General features: G+C 41.2%; 1 protein-coding gene across 1 annotated transcript in view; it reads left to right on the top strand.

Annotated features, from left to right (window-relative positions):
- The first annotated feature begins 2169 nt into the window (after window positions 1-2169).
- The window catches only part of LOC125881977 (synaptonemal complex protein 2-like), a 35921-nt gene continuing 14307 nt past the window's right edge, over window positions 2170-23783 (top strand). The window contains exons 1-7 of the mRNA XM_049565512.1: window positions 2170-2190; window positions 10242-10364; window positions 13852-13965; window positions 14495-14599; window positions 18620-18644; window positions 20076-20155; window positions 20308-20396. Coding sequence (XP_049421469.1) covers window positions 2188-2190; window positions 10242-10364; window positions 13852-13965; window positions 14495-14599; window positions 18620-18644; window positions 20076-20155; window positions 20308-20396 — 539 coding nt within the window. The 5' untranslated portion in view covers window positions 2170-2187. The remainder of the gene's footprint in view (window positions 2191-10241; window positions 10365-13851; window positions 13966-14494; window positions 14600-18619; window positions 18645-20075; window positions 20156-20307; window positions 20397-23783) is intronic.

Here is a 23783-nt window from a genome sequence, read left to right as displayed (position 1 = left end):
ACCACGTCTGTGTGTTGGCTAAACGTAACCACGTCTGTGTGTTGGCTAAACGTAACCACGTGTGTGTGTGTCGGCTGAACGTAACCATGTGTGTGTGTTGGCTAAACATAACCATGTGTGTGTGTGTTGGCTAAACGTAACCACATGTGCGTGTTGGCTAAATGTAACCACATGTGTGTGTTGGCTAAACGTAACCACATGTGCGTGTTGGCTAAATGTAACCACATGTGTGTGTTGGCTAAATGTAACCACATGTGCGTTTTGGCTAAACGTAACCGTGTGTGTGTTGGCTAAACGTAACCACGTGTGTGTGTGTGTGTTGGCTAAACATAACCACGTGTGTGTGTTGGCTAAATGTAACCATGTGTGTGTGTTGGCTAAATGTAACCACGTGTGTGTGTTGGCTAAATGTAACCATGTGTGTGTGTTGGCTAAACGTAACCACGTGTGTGTGTTGGCTAAATGTAACCATGTGTGTGTGTTGGCTAAACGTAACCACGTGTGTGTGTTGGCTAAATGTAACCATGTGTGTGTGTTGGCTAAACGTAACCACGTGTGTGTGTTGGCTAAATGTAACCATGTGTGTGTGTTGGCTAAACATAACCACGTGTGCGTGTTGGCTAAACGTAACCATGTGTGTGTGTTGGCTAAACATAACCACATGTGCGTGTTGGCTAAACGTAACCACGTGTGTGTGTTGGCTAAATGTAACCATGTGTGTGTGTTGGCTAAACATAACCACGTGTGTGTGTTGGCTAAATGTAACCATGTGTGTGTGTTGGCTAAACGTAACCACGTGTGTGTGTTGGCTAAATGTAACCATGTGTGTGTGTTGGCTAAACATAACCACATGTGCGTGTTGGCTAAACGTAACCATGTGTGTGTGTTGGCTAAACGTAACCACGTGTGTGTTGCTGAGGGAAAAAAACATCAGTTGGTAGTGTTGTACTGACGTAGTGCTTTTATTTTGAAAGAGACTGTATCAAACTGTACATTTCCTGTGAAAACAGAAGTGTATTTTGAAAACAGACAATGCATGTAACAGGCTGAAGTTGACACGGCGTCCCAGAACGTCAACAACCAACACACCCAGGGTACCTTGGACGTCATATGTTGATTACACGTGACGAGGCCGCAGTGAGGACATGTTGGCCGTCATCATCTTGTGTAGAATAACGTCATTTCGTCGTAAGTTTTAAAGAACAAAACCCAACGTCAGCTAAACATCCTAACGTTAACGTAAACATAACGTTAACGTTAAATTCTAACATTTGTAGACATCTTCAACATCGTCAACCTGATTTTCATTCCAACCAGATTTGTCTGTCCGACGTCTGTCTGATGTCATACTGACATGCAGTGCATGCTGGGAAACGCTGTGTTGATGCTTTTTTATCTGGCGAATTATTTACCTTTAAAATCTGTTTTTTGATTTATTTTCCAGATGAATTTTGACGTTTAAATATCAGCAGTTGTAATTAGTGTTGAACAGAAACAGACTCCTCTGCTGATGTTTAAGAGCTTTAATGACGAGAATGACACATTAACAGATCCTGGGTTTTATTATCATTATTGATTATTATTGATTATAATAATTATCATTATTGTTACTGGGCTCATTCTGATTTTTTACAAATATACATTAAGCTTATTGTGGTGAGCAGCAGGCTGAACAACACCACTGGTTATAGAACTTTGTTTTAAAGTATCTTTGTGGTATTTTTATTGGAACTTTTCTAGGTGACAGTTTGTGTGTGTTGCAGCATTTTGTTTCTTTTTATTTTATCATATGTTTAAAGTTTAAAAACCAGAGAGACTGAAAACTGTGTCATAAATGTTCAGTGTAAAATTAAATGTAAATTTTTCCATTAATATATCCACCCCTGTCTGATTATGAATCCCAATAACATTAAAGAATAAAAACATTTAAATCAAGTCTCCTGAAAACATTTGCAGATATTTCTCATTAAATGAAGAAAGATGTGAAATAAAATGTTTAAATGTTAAAAACAGGTTCAGACTTCAGTTTTTCTGACTCATCAATGAAACGTCAAGCTGAGATTCTTCCGTCACTGTGGGGACTATTTTCTCTCCGTGCGCCTGCGCGGCCTGGACTCTGATGAGTTGATGAGCGGCAGGTGTGCGCGTGGCCGTGCACGCTCCCGACACGCCGAGAGAAGAGACACGATGGTAAATAAACTTCAGATTATTGATTCTCATGGTTTCTGATCGACTCTCTGTGAAACTCATCACTGTTAAAGATTATTGATCCGTCTGACTTCAGTTTGACGTCACTATTATCAATAACATTTCATATATTCATGTGTTAGTCTTTATTTCATCAGCTGAGTCTGATTTGATTCATGTTCATGTGAATCTGTCATTCTGTCTGCCTGCCTGTCACACAGTGCGGCCTGCAGCGCCCCCTGCTGTCAGTCTGAAGGAAGTGACGCCATTAAAGTTTATTCTGATGGAACGAAAGGAAAGAAAAGTGTTTTGTTTTTTTGACAAATTTATAATACAGTTTGGCATAGAACAGTATTATACAACCAAATAGGCTACAGACAAGCCTCAGTATGGGTTTTAACAGTACAAATAGTCAAAATGTCACAGTAAAAGTTTACCCAATTACTGAGAGTGAAGAAAATAAATACATCAACAAATTAAAACAACAACAACAACAAAAATAATTAGTAAAGAAATAGGAAATAAAGGGGATAATAGGGGAACTCTGTGAGGTTAAGCTCCCCTACTAAATCACAAAGCTTCACAGCTGTCTTTTTCTCTATGCATTTTAAAGATGAGAAATAATGACACAACTCCTTATGAAAAGACATAGATTTGGGGTTTTGTTTCCATGAATTTGTTCTTAGGCGTAAATAATTTTGCAAGGATGATGATTGTATTAATTCCCAGATCATGTGTTGGATCTTTTACAAGTATGCCATATAAAATATTCTCCCTTAAGACCTCCCTTCTTGTATCCTTTAACCATAATTCCTTTTCTGGTGTAGTGTGTTTTCCTATTCCATATATAATTGAAGTTTGCTTGGTTTATAGTCTTTATTGCACTTTGAGAGAGTGATAGCGGATAGGCTGGGTAAATGAATCTTGAGAGACATTCCATTTTCGTGAGGAAAATTCAACCAATAATAGAGAAGTCTCTTTGAGACTACATATTTAAATATGATTTACATTCATCTAAAGTATTCCAAATGTTGAGGTTATCTAGAGTGTTAATGTCCTTAGTAATGTGTATGCCTAAGTATTTAACGGCTGATTTAACAGGGATATTATGAATTGTTGTTAGAGGGGAACTATGTATTGGTAATAATTCACATTTTTTAAGGTTTAATTTTAGTCCAGATGCCTTGGAAAAGAAATTAATTGTATTGAGGACTTTGGGGATTTGTTCAGTATTTTTCATGAATATGGTTGTGTCATCAGCCAGTTGGCTAATTGCCAGTTGTTTGCCTAACACCATCAAATTTTCAAAATCTGTTTTTTTTTATAAGAATAGAAAGCATTTCCGCTGCTGTGATAAATAGTAAGGGAGAAATGGGACAGCCTTGCTTAATTCCTCTATTAACTGAGAATCTTGGACGTGTTCCTTGTGGTAGTATGACTGTACTGTTTGTACCCTTATAAGTTAGTTTAATCATGTTAATGAAGTTTTCTCCAAAACTTAATAGTTCTAAGGTGCTAAAAATAAACTTATGTTCGACTGTGTCGAACGCTTTAAAAAAATCTAAGAACAAAATAAAACCTTCATCTTCAATTAGATGGTTGTATTCCAGCAAGTCAAGCACAAGCCGTGTATTATTATGAATTGATCGTCCTTTAATAAAACCAGATTGTGTATCTGAGATAATTTGTGTAATACCAGATTTCAGTCTGTTTGCATAAATATGTGTTAATAGTTTGTAATCAGTATTGAGCAAGGTTATAGGTCTAAGGTTGTCAATTAATTTGGAATCTTGACCAGGCTTAGGGGTGATCAACCCCTGCTTCATAGTAGTTGGAAGAATATGAGATTCAGATATTTCTTTTAACATACAAAAAAAGAGATCTTTAAGATGTACCCAGAAATGTCTATAGAAGTTGCTTGTTAGACCATCTGAGCCGGGGGACTTCATCCATACTTATCTCAGCCTCGCACATGCTTTTGAAATACTTACCAGTTCTGGGGATCCACTTTTTAATATGCTCAAAGAAAGCATCAGTATCTGAGGGTGAATAAGAAGAGGAGTACAGCTCACTGTAAAATTTAAAGATTTCCTTAGAAATTAAGTCTGGGTCAGTACATTCTTGATTATCTATCAGTAGTGTTCTTATTGCATTTCGCTCTTGATCTAATATATGCTCCTTTGGCTTTAGAAAGATAGATGTTATCCAGTGACGATTGCAAGAGTATAAGTTTTTGTTTGCTGTTCTCATTTAGAGATGATTTATTACATATACTGTTTATTTCTCTAATGATTTCCATCTCTTTTTCCTTACTTTCCCTGCTTAATATTTTGCTATTTGAAATAGAAATCTGGCGTACTTTGTGTTTTAAATATTCCCATTTGCTTCTATAGGTTAAGAGGTTTGAATCTGTGCTTATATTATTGATCATTGTAATAATTCTTGGCAGAAACGCTCAATTTTCAGGAGGTTTGAATTAAATTTCCAATAACCTTTTTTAAAGCATTTGTTTGTGGACATAAAATTAAGTTTAATCAAACAGTGATCTGTTAAAGGTGCAGCAGAAATTATGGAAGTTGGATCCAGCCCAGGCCTATTATCTGACACCAACCAAAAATCAATTCTGGATTTGATTGAGCCATCTGGTTTGAACCACGTGTAGATTTGGGTGTAAGGATTATCTTGTGATTAACATTTTTATTTTCACTGTTTCAACAATACAATAGGAACAGTAACCCCCCCCAACAAACAAACCCTTCCCAAGCCACCACCATCCATGCTGATCCCTTTCTGGTTACCAGCATCAACCATTGTGCTCCTTCATGTACAGCTATTACAGCTACACAGCCTGCATCAATGTAGACAAAACACAAAATAACTATAACAAAATTAGACACAGAAAATTACTCCAAACAAGGTTAATACAGCACAAAGTAATCACTGCATTAAAGAGTTAATTGGTAAACAAATGAAAAAATAAAAGCAATAATAGCTGAATAAAATGCAAACACATAAGAAGCACTATTCTGTATTTACTCACAATAATGAAAACTTGCATCTGTCCACCATCCAACCCCTTTCAGGAACCCTTTAAAAATTTCATGTATTTGCCCCACTTTGCTTCATATAGATCCAATCTACCCAGTTGTTTATATGACATTTTTTCAAATGCTGCAACTCGTGCCATCTCTACAGCCCACTCTTGAAGAGAGGGAACCCCCTCCGTCTTCCATCCTCTGATAAGTATTTGTCTGCCAATCATAATACTGGTTTGGTCAAAACTTTTGATATGTTTATCCTCTCGTACCAGAACTGAATCGTCACCCAAAATAAATAATCTAGGTATAAATGGCATTTGTATCTCTGTGATCTCACACAAATTATCATAAATATTGATCCAGTATTGCTGGACTTTATCACATGACCATAAAACATGAACTAAATCACCTTCCTCAGATTTGCATCGCCAACAATTTGATGTGGGTAATAACCCTAATCTAAATAATCTGGAAGGAGTCCAATAAAAACAACGTATAATTTTGAATAAGACGTACTCTTGCATCCCTTGAAACTACTTTAACACTTTTACAAATTCTGTTCCACTCTTCATCACTGAATGTCAGATTCAGATCCCTTTCCCATGTCTTCTGCAAAGCTGAAATGGGCCCGTTGCCAAGAGTCTGAATCATCATAGAATAATAGACAGCCGCCTCGTGCCCCTTTCCATAACTCTTTATAATTTTGGATGTAAGGATTATCAAATCGCCATACATCTTTTAGGTTAAACACACCACAAAAACCAAGCAACACAGGATTGTAAAAGTGTCTTTGGTATTTGGAGGGAGATCTGTCTAGCCATTCATCCATCACCATGTTGTAATCACCACCAAAAATAAAGTTGTCAGTAGGATACCTTTGACAAAGATCCTTAATTGTTGACTATGACTAAAAAGAATTTTGTCACTCCATTGATTTGACCAAAATTTTTCATCCATGTCATTTGAGTGTGTCTCTTGTAGGAGATAACATTGCGCTTTTTTCATTTTTGCAAAAAAGGAAGGTTGATTTTCTTTTTATAGAATCTCTAAGACCCCTAGCATTAAGTGAAACAAAAGACAATGTAGAACTGAAAAAAGACATAAAAGAAGGAGATGTAAATTCAGTAAGAAAGTATGGACGTTTGTTTTGGAAATAAGCACTATCGTACTGCCCCAGTCCAACACTATTGAACTTAGTAATAGTAGGGGAACAGATCTTCTTGTCCTTCTGTAGTAAGTGGTTTAATGAGCTTATGAATGTAAACAGCACTAATAAGTGAGGTAAGTGGTAGAATATAATTTTGGAAAAATAGTGCATCTTTCAAGTTATATTATTAACCTCGCGCACGACCTTTAAACTGTGGTCCACATAAAGTGCATCTGAACATTTCAGAACTACTTTCAACAGCAGCATGTAATAAAAATACTTAGCTTATAACATATCAGAGTAGAAAACCTGAGTAGTCTGGAAACATTTTAAACATAGAGCCTTTCAAGGAACTCTTATATAACTGAGAGTGTAAGGCACATGTTGTAATGTGTAGAGAAACTAATCTAGTGCCACCCTAAATCTGTTGATGACCCCACATGTCCTCTATAGTACACAGTCTTCTCAGCAGCTCTGGCTTGCTCCATCTTCGGCCATGCAGCAGCACGAGCCTCACAGTCAGCTTTGCAGAAATCTTGCTTGAAGTGAATCCCCAAGTCTTTACAGATCTTAGAGTTCTTGAACAGCTTCCAGAAGGCATCCCGGTGATATCTCATGGTGAACTGCACGATGACTTGACAGCTTTTCCCTTCCTCTCGTCTCCCAGGGCAGTGAACGGTGTCAACTACGGTTTCCATCGACGTAGCCCACTGCGGCGCAATCTTTGAAAGAATACCAATGTCGATGTCTCGAATGTGTTCGTCATCTTTTTCTTTCAGGCCATGAATTTTGAGGTTCCAGCACCTCTTGTATCGCTCCAACTCAGGCACTTTTTCTGTCAGTTCCTCATTTTCTTTAACGAGTCGGGGCATTTCCTTTTCCACTGATTGCATTTTAGCTTTGCAATCTTTAATCTCAGCTGCATTCATCTCCACGAGCTTGGAAATGTTAGCCACCATGACAGAGTTTTCTCTTAGCTGAGCGCCAAAGTTGTCTATTTTAGCGGTTAGCTTTTCAGTAGCCTGTACGAGCGCCTCATTTGGGACAACAGGTGGCTCTTGAGGGCTTTTTACCTTTGAAGGTGGCGGCGGAGTGCTTTTCGTTGGAGTGACAGGCGAGGATTTTCTCTTTACACCTCCAGTGGTTGTTATATCCATCTGTGAATAGTGATGATCCGCCATCTTGGCATTTTACAAGGCTGCAGTTAGCTTAGCTTCAGGCTTTCCAGTCAGCATGTTGGTTCATAGCACCGTATTAATCTCCAATGTTATACTTTGTTATACTTTCAAACACTTACTTCAACGCCTGTTCTTTTCTGACTAACAAAACTCCAAGTTTCATGTCAGTTTCGGGGCAGCTGCTTAAGAGCTTAGAAACGGCAGCCTGTCTGCTCCGCCATCTTTAGAAGCCCCCCAAAGGAAATAAAAGTGCAGAAGAAGAATTCAGTTTGACAACATGTAAACATATGATGACGTCTTTATTTTCATTGACACTGAATATACATTCATTCAACACCCATGTTTGAGAAGCGTGCGCCTCGTGCGTGGTGCTGTCAGTCTGTTCCACCGAGAAACGTCAGCCATAATAATAATAAATCATTACTGTGTCTTCTGTCCTTGATACGACATCAAATTGAAGTCAATTAAATATAATGTATTTATCATTTAAATTAACTTAAATACATTTACATTTTAATAAAAAAACAAATAGTAATTATTATCATTATAATTATTATAATAATAATTTAGATAATGAAGATGACCTTTATGCTATCGAGGGTTTCAGCAGGACTTTTAATTTGTAAAATGGAGGCGAAATGTTAAAATGTTTACATCTTGTTTAAAATCTGATCTTTTAGTTAAAAATGTTTTTGGTAAGAATATATATCAATATTTATAAATATTCATCAATTTATCCCCTGACATCATGTGACCTCTACAAAAAAAACCTTCTGCATCTTCTCTGATGTTTCAATCAGCTGTACCAACATTTATCATTTAGATCTGGTGAAGATAGATAGATAGATAGATAGATAGATAGATAGATAGATAGATAGATAGATAGATAGCCTTTATTGTCCCATGGGGAAATTTGTTTTCACAAACTGTCACAACAACATTTGGGTACACAAAAACACCACCAACAAACACCATGCACAAACACCACCAAACATTGAACAACTGACACATATATATCACACTCAGGAGGGCTGGGTCCATATGAGGTTATTGGGGGAGGTTATTGAGTGCAGAGATGGCAGACGGGACAAAGCTCTTGTTGAAGCGCGCTCGTCTCCATCTCACGGTCCTGTATCTGCGCCCAGACGGCAGCAGTGTGAAGTGTGGGTTGAGAGGGTGATCCGAGTCATTGGTTATTGTTCGTGTGAGACGTGTGACAGATCGGTGGTTGAGCTCTGTGAGGCTGGGTATGGGATGGTTGATGATTTTGGATGCAGTGTGTGTTATTTTTGTTAGTTTGTTCCTGTTAGTGGTGGACAGCATGTTGTAGAAACAGGGGGAGCAGTACAGAAGGATGGGTTGAATGATACTGGTGTACAGTAATACTAGTGTACAGACGAGCTGCTGAAGTTCAAACGGAGCACCAGAATGATGAAGAAAGGTGATTGAAGTGACTTTGAACGTGGCATGGTTGTTGGTGCCAGACGGGCTGGTCTGAGTATTTACTGGGATTTTCAGCACAACCATCTCTAGGGTTTACAGAGGATGGTCCCAAAAAGAGAAAATATCCAGTGAGCCAAAATGCCTTGTTGATGCCAGAGGTCAGAGGAGAATGGCCAGACTGGTTCAAGATGATAGAAAGGCAACAGGAAGTCAAATAAGCACTGGTTCCAACCAAGGTGTGCAGAAGAGCATCTCTGAAGCAACAACACCTTGTCCAACCTTGAAGCAGATGGGCTACAGCAGCAGAAGACCACACCAGGTGCCACTCCTGTCAGCTAACAACAGGAAACTGAGGCTACAATTCACACGGGTTTTCTCACCAAAACTGGACAATAGAAGATTGGAAAAACCACATTCAGATGGAAGCATGGATCCATCCTGCCTTGTATCAACGCTTCAGGCTGCTGCTGCTGGTGGTGTAATGGTGTGGGGGAGATTTTCTTAGTACCAACTGAGCATGGTTTAAACACCACAGCCTACCTGAGTATTGTTGCTGAGCGTGTCCATCCCTTTATGACCACAGTGTACCCATCTTCTGATGGCTACTTCCAGCAGGATAACGCACCATGTCACAAAGCTCACATCATCTAACTGTGTGTCAGGAGGAAACTTGAGGTGTTTGTGCAGCAGCTGGTCCCAGATCTGTGTCTGTCCTCCCCGGCTCTTTTCTTCTTTATCATTAATAACCAAACTGTCTCTTCTGCTTTTTCTGCACTCTGCAAAGAACACAACAGTTCCAGTGTGAATGACTGAAGTTTTATTGAGAACTACAGAGTGTGTGTCGGGTCAGCGTGCACCCTGCTGTGGGACTCATCTGACCCACGGCGGCAAAATGTTCTTAAAATTTCACAGTGCGCTGTTTTGTTTTTTTTATTATTTCCAAAGTTTTAAGGAAAGTTGACTTGGTCTATTTTATGACAAAACAAACAAACAAACAAACAAACAACCACCATCATAAGGCACAGCAGAGAGGATTAACTCATTTTATTTTTTAGTGGTCTGATGATGTCATCAGTCACTTGATGACTTCCTGTACAGCATCAGACTCACGTGATTGGTTCAGATGTCTGTCCGTTCATCTCCTCACACCGAGACTGAAATGGTTCAAAAGTTAAATGAGGTTTTGTTCAGTGACATTTAATATGAAATATCTGTTTTCATTTATTAATCTGTCTGTGTGTCTGTCAGTTGTTGGAGGTAAAGATGGAGGACTGTCTGGATCGTGGTAACTCTTCTGATCTGGTTTCTCTGCTTCGTGATGAAGGACTGAGCAGCGTCACACTCACCAGACTAGACCAGCTGGTCACCAAGGTAACAGGGTGTGACAGGGTGGTCACTGTGACAACCACAGTGTAAATAATTATGATAATTTAATGTCTCTAACAGTCAGAACATTTCAGCTTTATTTTATTGTGTATGTTACGTTATCATGCCAACAGACCATAATTATTCTCTCCTCAAGTGTAAACGATTTTTATTGGCTAAATGTATCTACATCTGTGTGTGTGTTGGCTAAACGTAACCACGTGTGTGTGTTGGCTAAACGTAACCACGTGTGTGCGTTGGCTTAACGTAACCGTGTGTGTGTGTTGGCTAAACGTAACCACGTGTGTGCGTTGGCTTAACGTAACCGTGTGTGTGTGTTGGCTAAATGTAACCATCTGTGTGTGTGTTGGCTAAACGTAACCACGTGTGTGTGTTGGCTTAACTTAACTACGTGTGTGTGTTGGCTAAACGTAACCATGTGTTTGTGTGTTGGCTAAATGTAAACACGTGTGTGTGTTGGCTAAATGTAAACATGTGTGTGTGTTGGCTAAACGTAAACACGTGTGTGTGTCGGCTAAACGTAACTACACTGACTTTAAGATCTTACTCCTCTGTACATCTCCCAGCTCTCGGGTCTTCTTCCGTCCACCTCACTGTCCCTCCAGCCCACTTGACCACCATGGGGTCATCAGCGTACAGAAGCTCTGCCTCTGAAAGCTCTTAACATCAGCTCTCTCTCCATTTTCAAATCCGGCCTAAAAACTCACCTCTGTCAAACAGCCTGTTCAGTCTGACTCCACCCGTCCCGCCACACACATCCAATATTTACACAGAATTTTATTCACTGTAAAATTGTTTTGCTGAATATTTATTCTCTGTGATGTGAGTCATTTTATTATTTAGCCCACACCGCCAGCCAGTCAGCACTCCACACCTGTGGTACAAAGATCCTCCGCCAAAAAGGAGCGCTCGCTCTCACAGTCAAACACCAGAAGGAGGCAGAGAAACTGAAACGCATCAAAATATGGCCAGAGCCGTAACAAGTAAATGTTGTTAGTAAAAAAGCGAGCAGTCAGAATTCTGATGATTATAAAGTTTATTTCTCATTAATAAAGGAGCGTACGTCAAACAGGTGCTCTGACATGTTCTCCCTGTGTCAGCGTGGGTTTCCTCCAGGTGCTCTGACATGTTCTCCCTGTGTCAGCGTGGGTTTCCTCCAGGTGCTCTGACATGTTCTCCCTGTGTCAGCGTGGGTTTCCTCCAGGTGCTCTGACATGTTCTCCCTGTGTCAGCGTGGGTTTCCTCCAGGTGCTCTGACATGTTCTCCCTGTGTCAGCGTGGGTTTCCTCCAGGTGCTCCCACATGTTCTCCCCGTGTCAGCGTGGGTTTCCTCCAGGTGCTCTGACATGTTCTCCCTGTGTCAGCGTGGGTTTCCTCCAGGTGCTCTGACATGTTCTCCCCGTGTCATCGTGGGTTTCCTCCAGGTGCTCTGACATGTTCTCCCTCTGTCAGTGTGGGTTTCCTCCAGGTGCTCTGACATGTTCTCCCCGTGTCATCGTGGGTTTCCTCCAGGTGCTCTGACATGTTCTCCCTCTGTCAGTGTGGGTTTCCTCCAGGTGCTCCAACATGTTCTCCCTCTGTCAGTGTGGGTTTCCTCCAGGTGCTCCAACATCTTCTCCCTCTGTCAGTGTGGGTTTCCTCCAGGTGCTCTTACATGTTCTCCCCGTGTCAGCGTGGGTTTCCTCCAGGTGCTCTGACATGTTCTCCCTCTGTCAGTGTGGGTTTCCTCCAGGTGCTCTTACATGTTCTCCCCGTGTCAGTGTGGGTTTCCTCCAGGTGCTCTGACATGTTCTCCCTGTGTCAGCGTGGGTTTCCTCCAGGTGCTCTGACATGTTCTCCCCGTGTCAGCGTGGGTTTCCTCCAGGTGCTCTGACATGTTCTCCCTGTGTCAGCGTGGGTTTCCTCCAGGTGCTCTGACATGTTCTCCCTGTGTCAGCGTGGGTTTCCTCCAGGTGCTCTGACATGTTCTCCCCGTGTCAGCGTGGGTTTCCTCCAGGTGCTCTGACGTATTTCTCCCTCTGTGGGTTTCTTCCAGGTGCTCTGACATGTTCTCCCTGTGTCAGCGTGGGTTTCCTCCAGGTGCTCTGACATGTTCTCCCTGTGTCAGCGTGGGTTTCCTCCAGGTGCTCCCACATGTTCTCCCTGTGTCAGCGTGGGTTTCCTCCAGGTGCTCTGACATGTTCTCCCTGTGTCAGCGTGGGTTTCCTCCAGGTGCTCCCACATGTTCTCCCTGTGTCATCGTGGGTTTCTTCCAGGTGCTCTGACATGTTCTCCCTGTGTTATCGTGGGTTTCCTCCAGGTGCTCTGACATGTTCTCCCCGTGTCAGCGTGGGTTTCCTCCAGGTGCTCTGACATGTTCTCCCTGTGTCAGCGTGGGTTTCCTCCAGGTGCTCCCACATGTTCTCCCTGTATCAGCGTGGGTTTCCTCCAGATGCTCTGACATGTTCTCCCCGTGTCAGCGTGGGTTTCCTCCAGGTGCTCTGACATGTTCTCCCCGTGTCATCGTGGGTTTCCTCCAGGTGCTCTGACATGTTCTCCCTCTGTCAGTGTGGGTTTCCTCCAGGTGCTCTGACATGTTCTCCCTCTGTCAGTGTGGGTTTCCTCCAGGTGCTCTGACATGTTCTCCCTGTGTCAGCGTGGGTTTCCTCCAGGTGCTCTGACATGTTCTCCCCGTGTCAGCGTGGGTGTCCTCCAGGTGCTCTGACATGTTCTCCCTGTGTCAGCGTGGGTTGCCTCCAGGTGCTCCCACATGTCCTCCCTGTGTCAGCGTGGGTTTCCTCCAGGTGCTCTGACATGTTCTCCCTGTGTCAGCGTGGGTTTCCTCCAGGTGCTCTGACATGTTCTCCCTGTGTCAGCGTGGGTTTCCTCCAGGTGCTCTGACATGTTCTCCCTGTGTCAGCGTGGGTTTCCTCCAGGTGCTCCCACATGTTCTCCCTCTGTCAGCGTGGGTTTCCTCCAGGTGCTCTGACACGTTCTCCCCGTGTCAGCGTGGGTTTCCACCAGGTGCTCCCACATGTTCTCCCCGTGTCAGCGTGGGTTTCCTCCAGGTGCTCCCACATGTTCTCCCCGTGTCAGCGTGGGTTTCCTCCAGGTGCCCCCACATGTTCTTCCTGTGTCAGTGTGGGTTTCCTCCAGGTGCTCTGACATGTTCTCCCTGTGATAGTCTGGTGACCTGTCCAGGGTGAACCCTCCCTCTCACCCAGAGAGAATAAGCGTTAAATCAGCTGGTCAGGTCAAAATGGCCACAGACAGTGTGTTGGCTTGCTGCAGCAGGTGCTCCGTCCCCACAGAGCCCTCTGTTTCTGTCCTCACGGTGTGCCGGTGTCAGACGGTGGGTCGCTGCTGCTGCTGCTGGCTGTATGTGCTTATGCCCCGCCCACACACACATTCTCATTGACTGATGAATTGGCGCTGGTTATTTACAGTATTGTGGTGTATTAATTATTATTGTTTGTTTGTTTGTTTGTTTCAGGATCTGTGTGGCTCCAGGTTCAGCAGAGTTCTGGTTGTGTTGAAGTCTTTAGAGATTCTGTCAGAGGACAAAGACAACCTGCAGATGCTCATAACCTACGGACTGACTGCTAAAGTAATCTGTAATCTAATCTATTAAAGTAATCTGTAATCTAATCTATTAGAGTAATCTGTTAATCTGTAATTTATAAAAGTAATCTGTTCCTGTGCAATCTTTAGAAAGAACCTACTATTTAGTAATCTATAAAAGTAATCTGTAATCTAATCTATAAAAGTAATCTGTAATCTTCTGATCAGTAAAACATATATGTAATCTGTAATCTGTAATATGTTAATCTGTAATCTATAGAAGTAATTTCCAACCAGTAAATCTGTATCTATCAAACTGATCTGTAAACTGTTAAATCTAAGGAACTAATCTGAGTAATGTACCCTGTTAGATTAAAGTGAAGATCATCTTTTCATTGGTCCATAATATAAGGACTTATGTATTGATCCATGATAAGTAAGTAATCTATTACAATGTCAACATGATGTAACAATGTTTGATTAGTAATCAGGACCTGCATCATCCCATTAGAAATGATTGTGTTTGTTTATATCATTGTTTGTTTGTGTGTTTGTTTGTTTGTTTGTTTGTTTAGGTGGTGTTGTGGTTCGAAGCTGTCCATGACCTGCTGACCTCTGACCTCCAGAAGAACTCTGCCTCCCTGCTGTGCCTCACAGAGGAGTTCTATGACTACTTCCTGGTGAGGAGCATTGTTACACCCGCAAACGTAATAACAGCCCACAAACGTAACACACAGTTTTCCTGCAAATGTAATAAATATTACATTTGCAGGAAATTATTACGTATGTGGGAAGGTGAAAATCTAAACTGTAATAACTTCTCACAAATGTAATATGAGACTGAATAACGATCTTTGTGGTTGATGTTGTTTGTTTGTTTACTTATACACCTGCCAATAGTGATGCGTGTGTTGACAAGCAACCCGCAGGTCGGGTCAGAAAGTGACAGAGCAGCGTTCTGAGTAAGTTAGAAATAACTTACAGAAGCACACACACACACACACACACACACAGGTCATTCCTTGTCAGTTCACAGAATTACTCTGTGGCAGCAAATATGTCGTTTAATTGGATTTATTTTATTTTCTTCTGCCTCTTGTTAATACGGATTTCTCTGCAGCATCTGGCCTACAGCACCTGTTCAGCACCTCGGACAGCGGCGCTGCGGGATGGGTTGGCTCTCACAGGGGGTCAGGTGCAGGTTGTAAGCTTTAAAAACCATGGCTTACAATAACTTCATCCTCCTCCACTCAAAAATGTGTTTTCTTCTTGTTCCTACAGATGAATGTTTGAGCCTCACTGTGCACAATGATGTATGTGCAGAGCTTGACACTCGAAGGCTGTTTTCACATTTATCTGCTGAAAATGCTCATATGATTTTAAGGGCTAGGGCTACGAGCCTATGTTGGTGGCTTATGTAGCCTATGTTTGAACCATTTAATTAAAATGTGTCTGCATATCAAAAGCCAAAAACTTGAATATGTCGTTCATTCTTTGGAAGGGCTACAAGCATGATTTGTGACATCAAAAATATTTTAGAAGCCAGTCAAGGTCCAATGTTCAACTTACACAAGTGTGATATGGAAACTTGAAGCCTCCAGTGCACATACACTGAGAATGGACTTAACAGTGAAACCTTTGGGATGGGCAGTATCATATATATCTTGAGATTTCAATGAATCCATTGATACCAAATACATCATGCTGGCTTACTTACATGTCTTTCCTTAAACGTCAAAAAAAGTGTCTGTATGTATTTTGCAAAACAGCAACCAAAAATTACTCGATCTGGTGTGTTTCTGGGAGGAGAGGAGCTCTCGTTGGTAAACGAGTTTAGATATCTTGGAGTCATCCTGGACTCGACACTCTCATTCAGGAAACACATTAAAAAGGTGTCTAATTCGGTTAAACACAACCTGGCAAACTTCAGACAAATAAGAAACTCATTAACTAATACTGCAGCTCTGATGTTTTTACACTGCATGATCTTCTCACACATTGACTACTGTTTCACTAGCTGGGCATTGGCATGTTCAACAGTACTCAAACCAATAGAATCCCTCTATAAAAAAGCTTTAAAGACACTGGACAAAAAACCTTACTCGTATCACATCTGTATTATCCTCAAAAAGTATAGTTTTCTAAGTTTTGATAGCTTCAAGGTTTTTAAATTTGCCTGCGCTATGTACAAAACTCTTCACGGTCTTGCTCCTCCACCTCTGAAAGAATTTATAAAAAACAGGACTGTCAGGGGCATGAACACTAGGGCCTGCGACAGAGGAGACGTTGAGATCCCTCACAGACGCACCACATTTGGCAGAAATGTGTTGTCTGTCCTAGGGGGGGACATTTGGAACAGTCTTCCCTCCACAATAAGGGAATGTCCTACATTTTATGCTTTTAAAGGAAAGCTCAAAGACTGGTTAAAGAATAACCAGAAGTGTGTCCATTAAGTAGATCTCGTTAAGTCGGACTGTACTGACGTGTGCTTGGCAATGTAAATTCGAAATGTGTATTTTGTAATTATATTATTGTGTTATGTGTACTTCCATGTTTTTACACTTGGCAATTAACATTCTGCCCAGGGACTGCAGTTGAAAATTAGCTAATCAGCTATAAACTGGCACATTTACAGCAATGTTCATCAATGTGCACTGTCCCTGAACAAATAAACTTGAACTGAACTGAAGGGGTGAAAAGTTGTTCCAAAGTTGAACTGTTTTACCGCGAAGTGACCATCGCCTGCGTGTCTTCTTTGGTTTTAAAGATAATAAATAATTCATATTCAAATAATAATAAGTGGATGAGACCTTACATTACACTTAACTGAAAGGCTGTTTATTTAAAGTAATGTAACATAATGTATGATTTTGTCTGTTGTTACCTACATGGCAATTCTCACTTTCCTGCATTCACATAGGCTACATTAATTAATAAAGTTCACTAGTCATTAATTATTTGCAAGCCTTTAATTGTCAGTGTTCAGACAGTCTTGGTCCATGTTACTATCATATGTACTATCATCATATGATTAATGATAAGGGCTAGGGCTACGAGCCTATGTTGGTGGCTTATGTAGCCTATGTTTGAACCATTTAATTAAAATGTGTCTGCATATCAAAAGCCAAAAACTTGAATATGTCGTTCATTCTTTGAAGTACTGAAAACATTTTTCAAGATTTAAGACTGGTCCGTGAACTTTTTGATAGTAACATGGACCAAGACTGTCTGAACACTGACAATTAAAGGCTTGCAAATAATTAATGACTGGTGAACTTTATTAATTAATGTAGCCTATGTGAATGCAGGAAAGTGAGAATTGCCATGTAGGTAACAACAGACAAAATGATACATTATGTTTCTCTCAGTGTATGTGCACTGGAGGCTTCAAGTTTCCATATCACACTTGTGTAAGTTGAACATTGGACCTTGACTGGCTTCTAAAATATTTTTGATGTCACAAATCATGCTTGTAGCCCTTCCAAAGAATGAACGACATATTCAAGTTTTTGGCTTTTGATATGCAGACACATTTTAATTAAATGGTTCAAACATAGGCTACATAAGCCACCAACATAGGCTCGTAGCCCTAGCCCTTAAAATCATATGAGCATTTTCAGCAGATAAATGTGAAAACAGCCTTCGAGTGTCAAGCTCTGCACATACATCATTGTGCACAGTGAGGCTCAAACATTCATCTGTAGGAACAAGAAGAAAACACATTTTTGAGTGGAGGAGGATGAAGTTATTGTAAGCCATGGTTTTTAAAGCTTACAACCTGCACCTGACCCCCTGTGAGAGCCAACCCATCCCGCAGCGCCGCTGTCCGAGGTGCTGAACAGGTGCTGTAGGCCAGATGCTGCAGAGAAATCCGTATTAACAAGAGGCAGAAGAAAATAAAATAAATCCAATTAAACGACATATTTGCTGCCACAGAGTAATTCTGTGAACTGACAAGGAATGACCTGTGTGTGTGTGTGTGTGTGTGTGTGTGTGTGTGTGTGTGTGTGCTTCTGTAAGTTATTTCTAACTTACTCAGAACGCTGCTCTGTCACTTTCTGACCCGACCTGCGGGTTGCTTGTCAACACACGCATCACTATTGGCAGGTGTATGAGTAAACAAACAAACAACATCAACCACAAAGATCGTTATTCAGTCTCATATTACATTTGTGAGAAGTTATTACAGTTTAGATTTTCACCTTCCCACATACGTAATAATTTCCTGCAAATGTAATAGTTATTACATTTGCAGGAAAACTGTGTGTTACGTTTGTGGGCTGTTATTACGTTTGCAGGATTATTACATTCAAAGCTGCAGATTTGTATTACGTTTGTGGGTGTAACAAGCACGATGGGAAATGGAGTCCTGCTGTGCGTTAATCACGTGCTCCTGGCAGTTACATATTCAGCCAATCAGGACCCAGCTGCAGGCTGATCGGCCAATGAAAACGTATCGAAACAGGAAGTCATGATATTTGGTGGAAGATGATACTTTACTTGAGTAAAAGTAAAAATACTGCATGTGTCCATCTTGTGTACTTTCATGTCACCAATATACTAAAGGTGTAAGATTTATTCCTTATACACAGGTCAAAGCCTCCACTAACTGTCTATCTGTCTGCCTGTCTGTCTGTCTGTCTGTCTGTCTGTCTGTCTGCCTGCCTGTCTGTCTGTCTGTCTGTCTGTCTGTCTGTCAGCTCCTGGGTCAGGCGTCTCTTCCAGGTCTCTTCCTTCATTCTGTATCTTTGATCTTCAGTTACAGTTTGTTCACTTTGAGTCTCATGTTCTCTCTCTCCACCTGTCTCTCCCCATGTGTCTCTCTCCACCTGTCTCTCCCCATGTGTCTCTCTCCACCTGTCTCTCCCCATGTGTCTGCCTCTATTTGTCTGTCTCCATGTGTCTGCCTCTATTTGTCTGTCTCCATCTGTCTGTCTCCACCTGTCTCTCCCCATGTGTCTGCCTCTATTTGTCTGTCTCCATCTGTCTGTCTCCACCTGTCTCTCCCCATGTATCTGTCTCCACCTATCTGTATCCACCTGTCTGTCTCCACCTGTCTGCCCCCACCTGTTTCTCCCCATGTGTCTGTCTCTTCCTGTCTATGTCCACCTGTCTGTATCCACCTGTCTCTACCTGTCTGTCTCTACCTTTCTGCCCCCACCTGTCTGTCTCCATGTGTTTGTCCCCACCTGTCTGTATCCACTTGTCTGTCTCTACCTGTCTGTCTCTACCTGTCTGTCTCCACCTGTCTGTCTCTGTCTGTCTCCATGTGTCTGTCCCCACCTGTCTGTCTCTACCTGTCTGTCTCCATGTGTCTGTCTCCATGTGTCTGTCCCCACCTGTCTGCCCCTACCTGTCTGCCCCTACCTGTCTGCCCCCACCTGTCTGCCCCCACCTGTCTGTCTCCACCTGTCTGTATCCACTTGTCTGTCTCCACCTGTCTGTCTCTACCTTTCTGCCCCCACCTGTCTGTCTCTACCTGTCTGTCCCCACCTGTCTGTCTCCACCTGTCTGTCTCCATGTGTCTGCCCCCACCTGTCTGTCTCTACCTGTCTGTCTCCATGTGTCTGTCCCCACCTGTCTGTCTCCATGTGTCTGCCCCCACCTGTCTCTACCTTTCTGCCCCCACCTGTCTGTCTCTACCTGTCTGTCCCCACCTGTCTGTCTCCACCTGTCTGTCTCCATGTGTCTGCCCCCACCTGTCTGTCTCTACCTGTCTGTCTCCATGTGTCTGTCCCCACCTGTCTGTCTCCATGTGTCTGCCCCCACCTGTCTCTACCTTTCTGCCCCCACCTGTCTGTCTCCACCTGTCTGTCCCCACCTGTCTGCCCCTACCTGTCTGCCCCCACCTGTCTGTATCCACTTGTCTGTCTCCACCTGTCTGTCTCTACCTTTCTGCCCCCACCTGTCTGTCTCCACCTGTCTGTCTCTACCTTTCTGTCCCCACCTGTCTGTCCCCACCTGTCTCTCCCCATGTGTCTGTCTCTTCCTGTCTATGTCCACCTATCTGTATCCACCTGTCTGTCCCCACCTATCTGTATCCACCTGTCTGTCTCCACCTGTCTGTCTACCTTTCTGCCCCCACCTGTCTGTCTCTACCTGTCTGTCTCCACCTGTCTGTCCCCACCTGTCTGTCTCCACCTGTCTGTCTCTCAGTCAGTCAGCTGTCTGTGGTTCTCCTTCAGTTGGCTCGATTCACTTTAGAACCAGAGATCTTCTTTCCGCTGAGACTAGAGGTAACCATGGAGACCATTCCCACATTCATTTATGCTGGTCTGTGCTGATCTTTACTGATGTGCACTGGTCTGTGCTGATCTTTACTGGTGTGCACTGGTCTGTGCTGATCTTTACTGGTCTCTAAGTTGAACTGATTTGATCTTGTTTTCAGGCCATCAGAACTTTAAACAGCATCCTGGAGTCTCTGAGCCGCGACCAGAGGAAACTGATCCAGGCCGCCCAGAGCCCGTCCCCCATACTGTAATACACACTACTGTAATACACACTGTAATACACACTACTGTAATACACACTACTGTAATACACACTGTAATACACACTACTGTAATACACACTACTGTAATACACACTGTAATACACACTACTGTAATACACACTACTGTAATACACACTGTAATACACACTACTGTAATACACACTGTAATACACACTGTAAGACACACTACTGTAATACACACTGTAATACACACTGTAAGACACACTACTGTAATACACACTACTGTAATACACACTGTAATACACACTGTAATACACACTACTGTAATACACACTGTAAGACACACTGTAAGACACACTACTGTAAGACACACTACTGTAATACACACTGTAATACACACTGTAAGACACACTACTGTAATACACACTGTAATACACACTGTAAGACACACTACTGTAATACACACTGTAAGACACACTACTGTAATACACACTACTGTAATACACACTGTAATACACACTACTGTAATACACACTGTAATACACACTACTGTAATACACACTACTGTAATACACACTGTAATACACACTACTGTAATACACACTACTGTAATACACACTGTAATACACACTACTGTAATACACACTACTGTAATACACACTGTAATACACACTACTGTAATACACACTACTGTAATACACACTGTAAGACACACTACTGTAATACACACTGTAATACACACTGTAAGACACACTACTGTAATACACACTGTAATACACACTGTAAGACACACTACTGTAATACACACTACTGTAATACACACTGTAATACACACTGTAAGACACACTACTGTAATACACACTGTAAGACACACTGTAAGACACACTACTGTAATACACACTACTGTAATACACACTGTAATACACACTGTAAGACACACTACTGTAATACACACTGTAATACACACTGTAAGACACACTACTGTAATACACACTGTAATACACACTGTAAGACACACTACTGTAATACACACTGTAAGACACACTACTGTAATACACACTACTGTAATACACACTGTAATACACACTGTAAGACACGATGTAAGACACACTACTGTAATACACACTGTAAGACACGATGTAAGACACACTACTGTAATACACACTGTAATACACACTGTAAGACACACTACTGTAATACACACTGTAATGCACACTACTGTAATACACACTACTGTAATACACACTGTAATACACACTACTGTAATACACACTACTGTAATACACACTGTAATACACACTGTAAGACACACTACTGTAATACACACTGTAAGACACACTGTAAGACACACTACTGTAATACACACTACTGTAATACACACTGTAATACACACTACTGTAATACACACTACTGTAATACACACTGTAATACACACTACTGTAATACACACTGTAATACACACTGTAAGACACACTACTGTAATACACACTGTAAGACACACTGTAAGACACACTACTGTAATACACACTGTAATGCACACTACTGTAATACACACTGTAATACACACTGTAAGACACACTACTGTAATACACACTGTAATACACACTGTAATACACACTGTAAGACACACTACTGTAATACACACTACTGTAATACACACTGTAATACACACTGTAAGACACACTACTGTAATACACACTGTAATACACACTACTGTAATACACACTGTAATACACACTGTAAGACACACTACTGTAATACACACTGTAAGACACACTGCTGTAATACACACTGTAATACACACTGTAATACACACTGTAAGACACACTACTGTAATACACACTGTAAGACACACTGCTGTAATACACACTGTAAGACACACTGTAATACACACTACTGTAATACACACTGTAATACACACTGTAAGACACACTACTGTAATACACACTGTAATACACACTACTGTAATACACACTGTAATACACACTGTAAGACACACTACTGTAATACACACTACTGTAATACACACTGTAATACACACTGTAAGACACACTACTGTAATACACACTGTAATACACACTGTAAGACACACTACTGTAATACACACTGTAAGACACACTGCTGTAATACACACTGTAAGACACACTGTAATACACACTACTGTAATACACACTGTAATACACACTGTAAGACACACTACTGTAATACACACTACTGTAATACACACTGTAATACACACTGTAAGACACACTACTGTAATACACACTGTAATGCACACTACTGTAATACACACTGTAATACACACTGTAAGACACACTACTGTAATACACACTACTGTAATACACACTGTAATGCACACTACTGTAATACACACTGTAATACACACTGTAAGACACACTACTGTAATACACACTACTGTAATACACACTGTAATACACACTGTAAGACACACTACTGTAATACACACTGTAAGACACACTACTGTAATACACACTGTAAGACACACTACTGTAATACACACTGTAATACACACTACTGTAATACACACTGTAATACACACTGTAAGACACACTACTGTAATACACACTGTAAGACACACTACTGTAATACACACTGTAAGACACACTGCTGTAATACACACTGTAAGACACACTACTGTAATACACACTACTGTAATACACACTGTAATACACACTGTAATACACACTACTGTAATACACACTGTAATACACACTACTGTAATACACACTGTAATACACACTACTGTAATACACACTGTAAGACACACTACTGTAATACACACTGTAATACACACTACTGTAATACACACTGTAAGACACACTACTGTAATACACACTGTAAGACACAATGTAAGACACACTACTGTAATACACACTACTGTAATACACACTGTAATACACACTGTAAGACACACTACTGTAATACACACTGTAATGCACACTACTGTAATACACACTGTAATACACACTACTGTAATACACACTGTAATACACACTGTAAGACACACTACTGTAATACACACTGTAATACACACTGTAAGACACACTACTGTAATACACACTGTAATACACACTACTGTAATACACACTGTAATACACACTAATGCACACTACTGTAATACACACTGTAATACACACTGTAAGACACACTACTGTAATACACACTGTAATGCACACTACTGTAATACACACTGTAATACACACTACTGTAATACACACTGTAATACACACTGTAATACACACTACTGTAATACACACTGTAATACACACTACTGTAATACACACTGTAATACACACTGTAATACACACTACTGTAATACACACTGTAATACACACTACTGTAATACACACTGTAATACACACTGTAATACACACTACTGTAATACACAC

The sequence above is a fragment of the Epinephelus fuscoguttatus genome, linkage group LG21 (assembly GCF_011397635.1).
Source record: "Epinephelus fuscoguttatus linkage group LG21, E.fuscoguttatus.final_Chr_v1".
Lineage (NCBI taxonomy): Eukaryota > Metazoa > Chordata > Actinopteri > Perciformes > Serranidae > Epinephelus > Epinephelus fuscoguttatus.
This window is presented reverse-complemented; position numbering and strand designations above follow the sequence as displayed.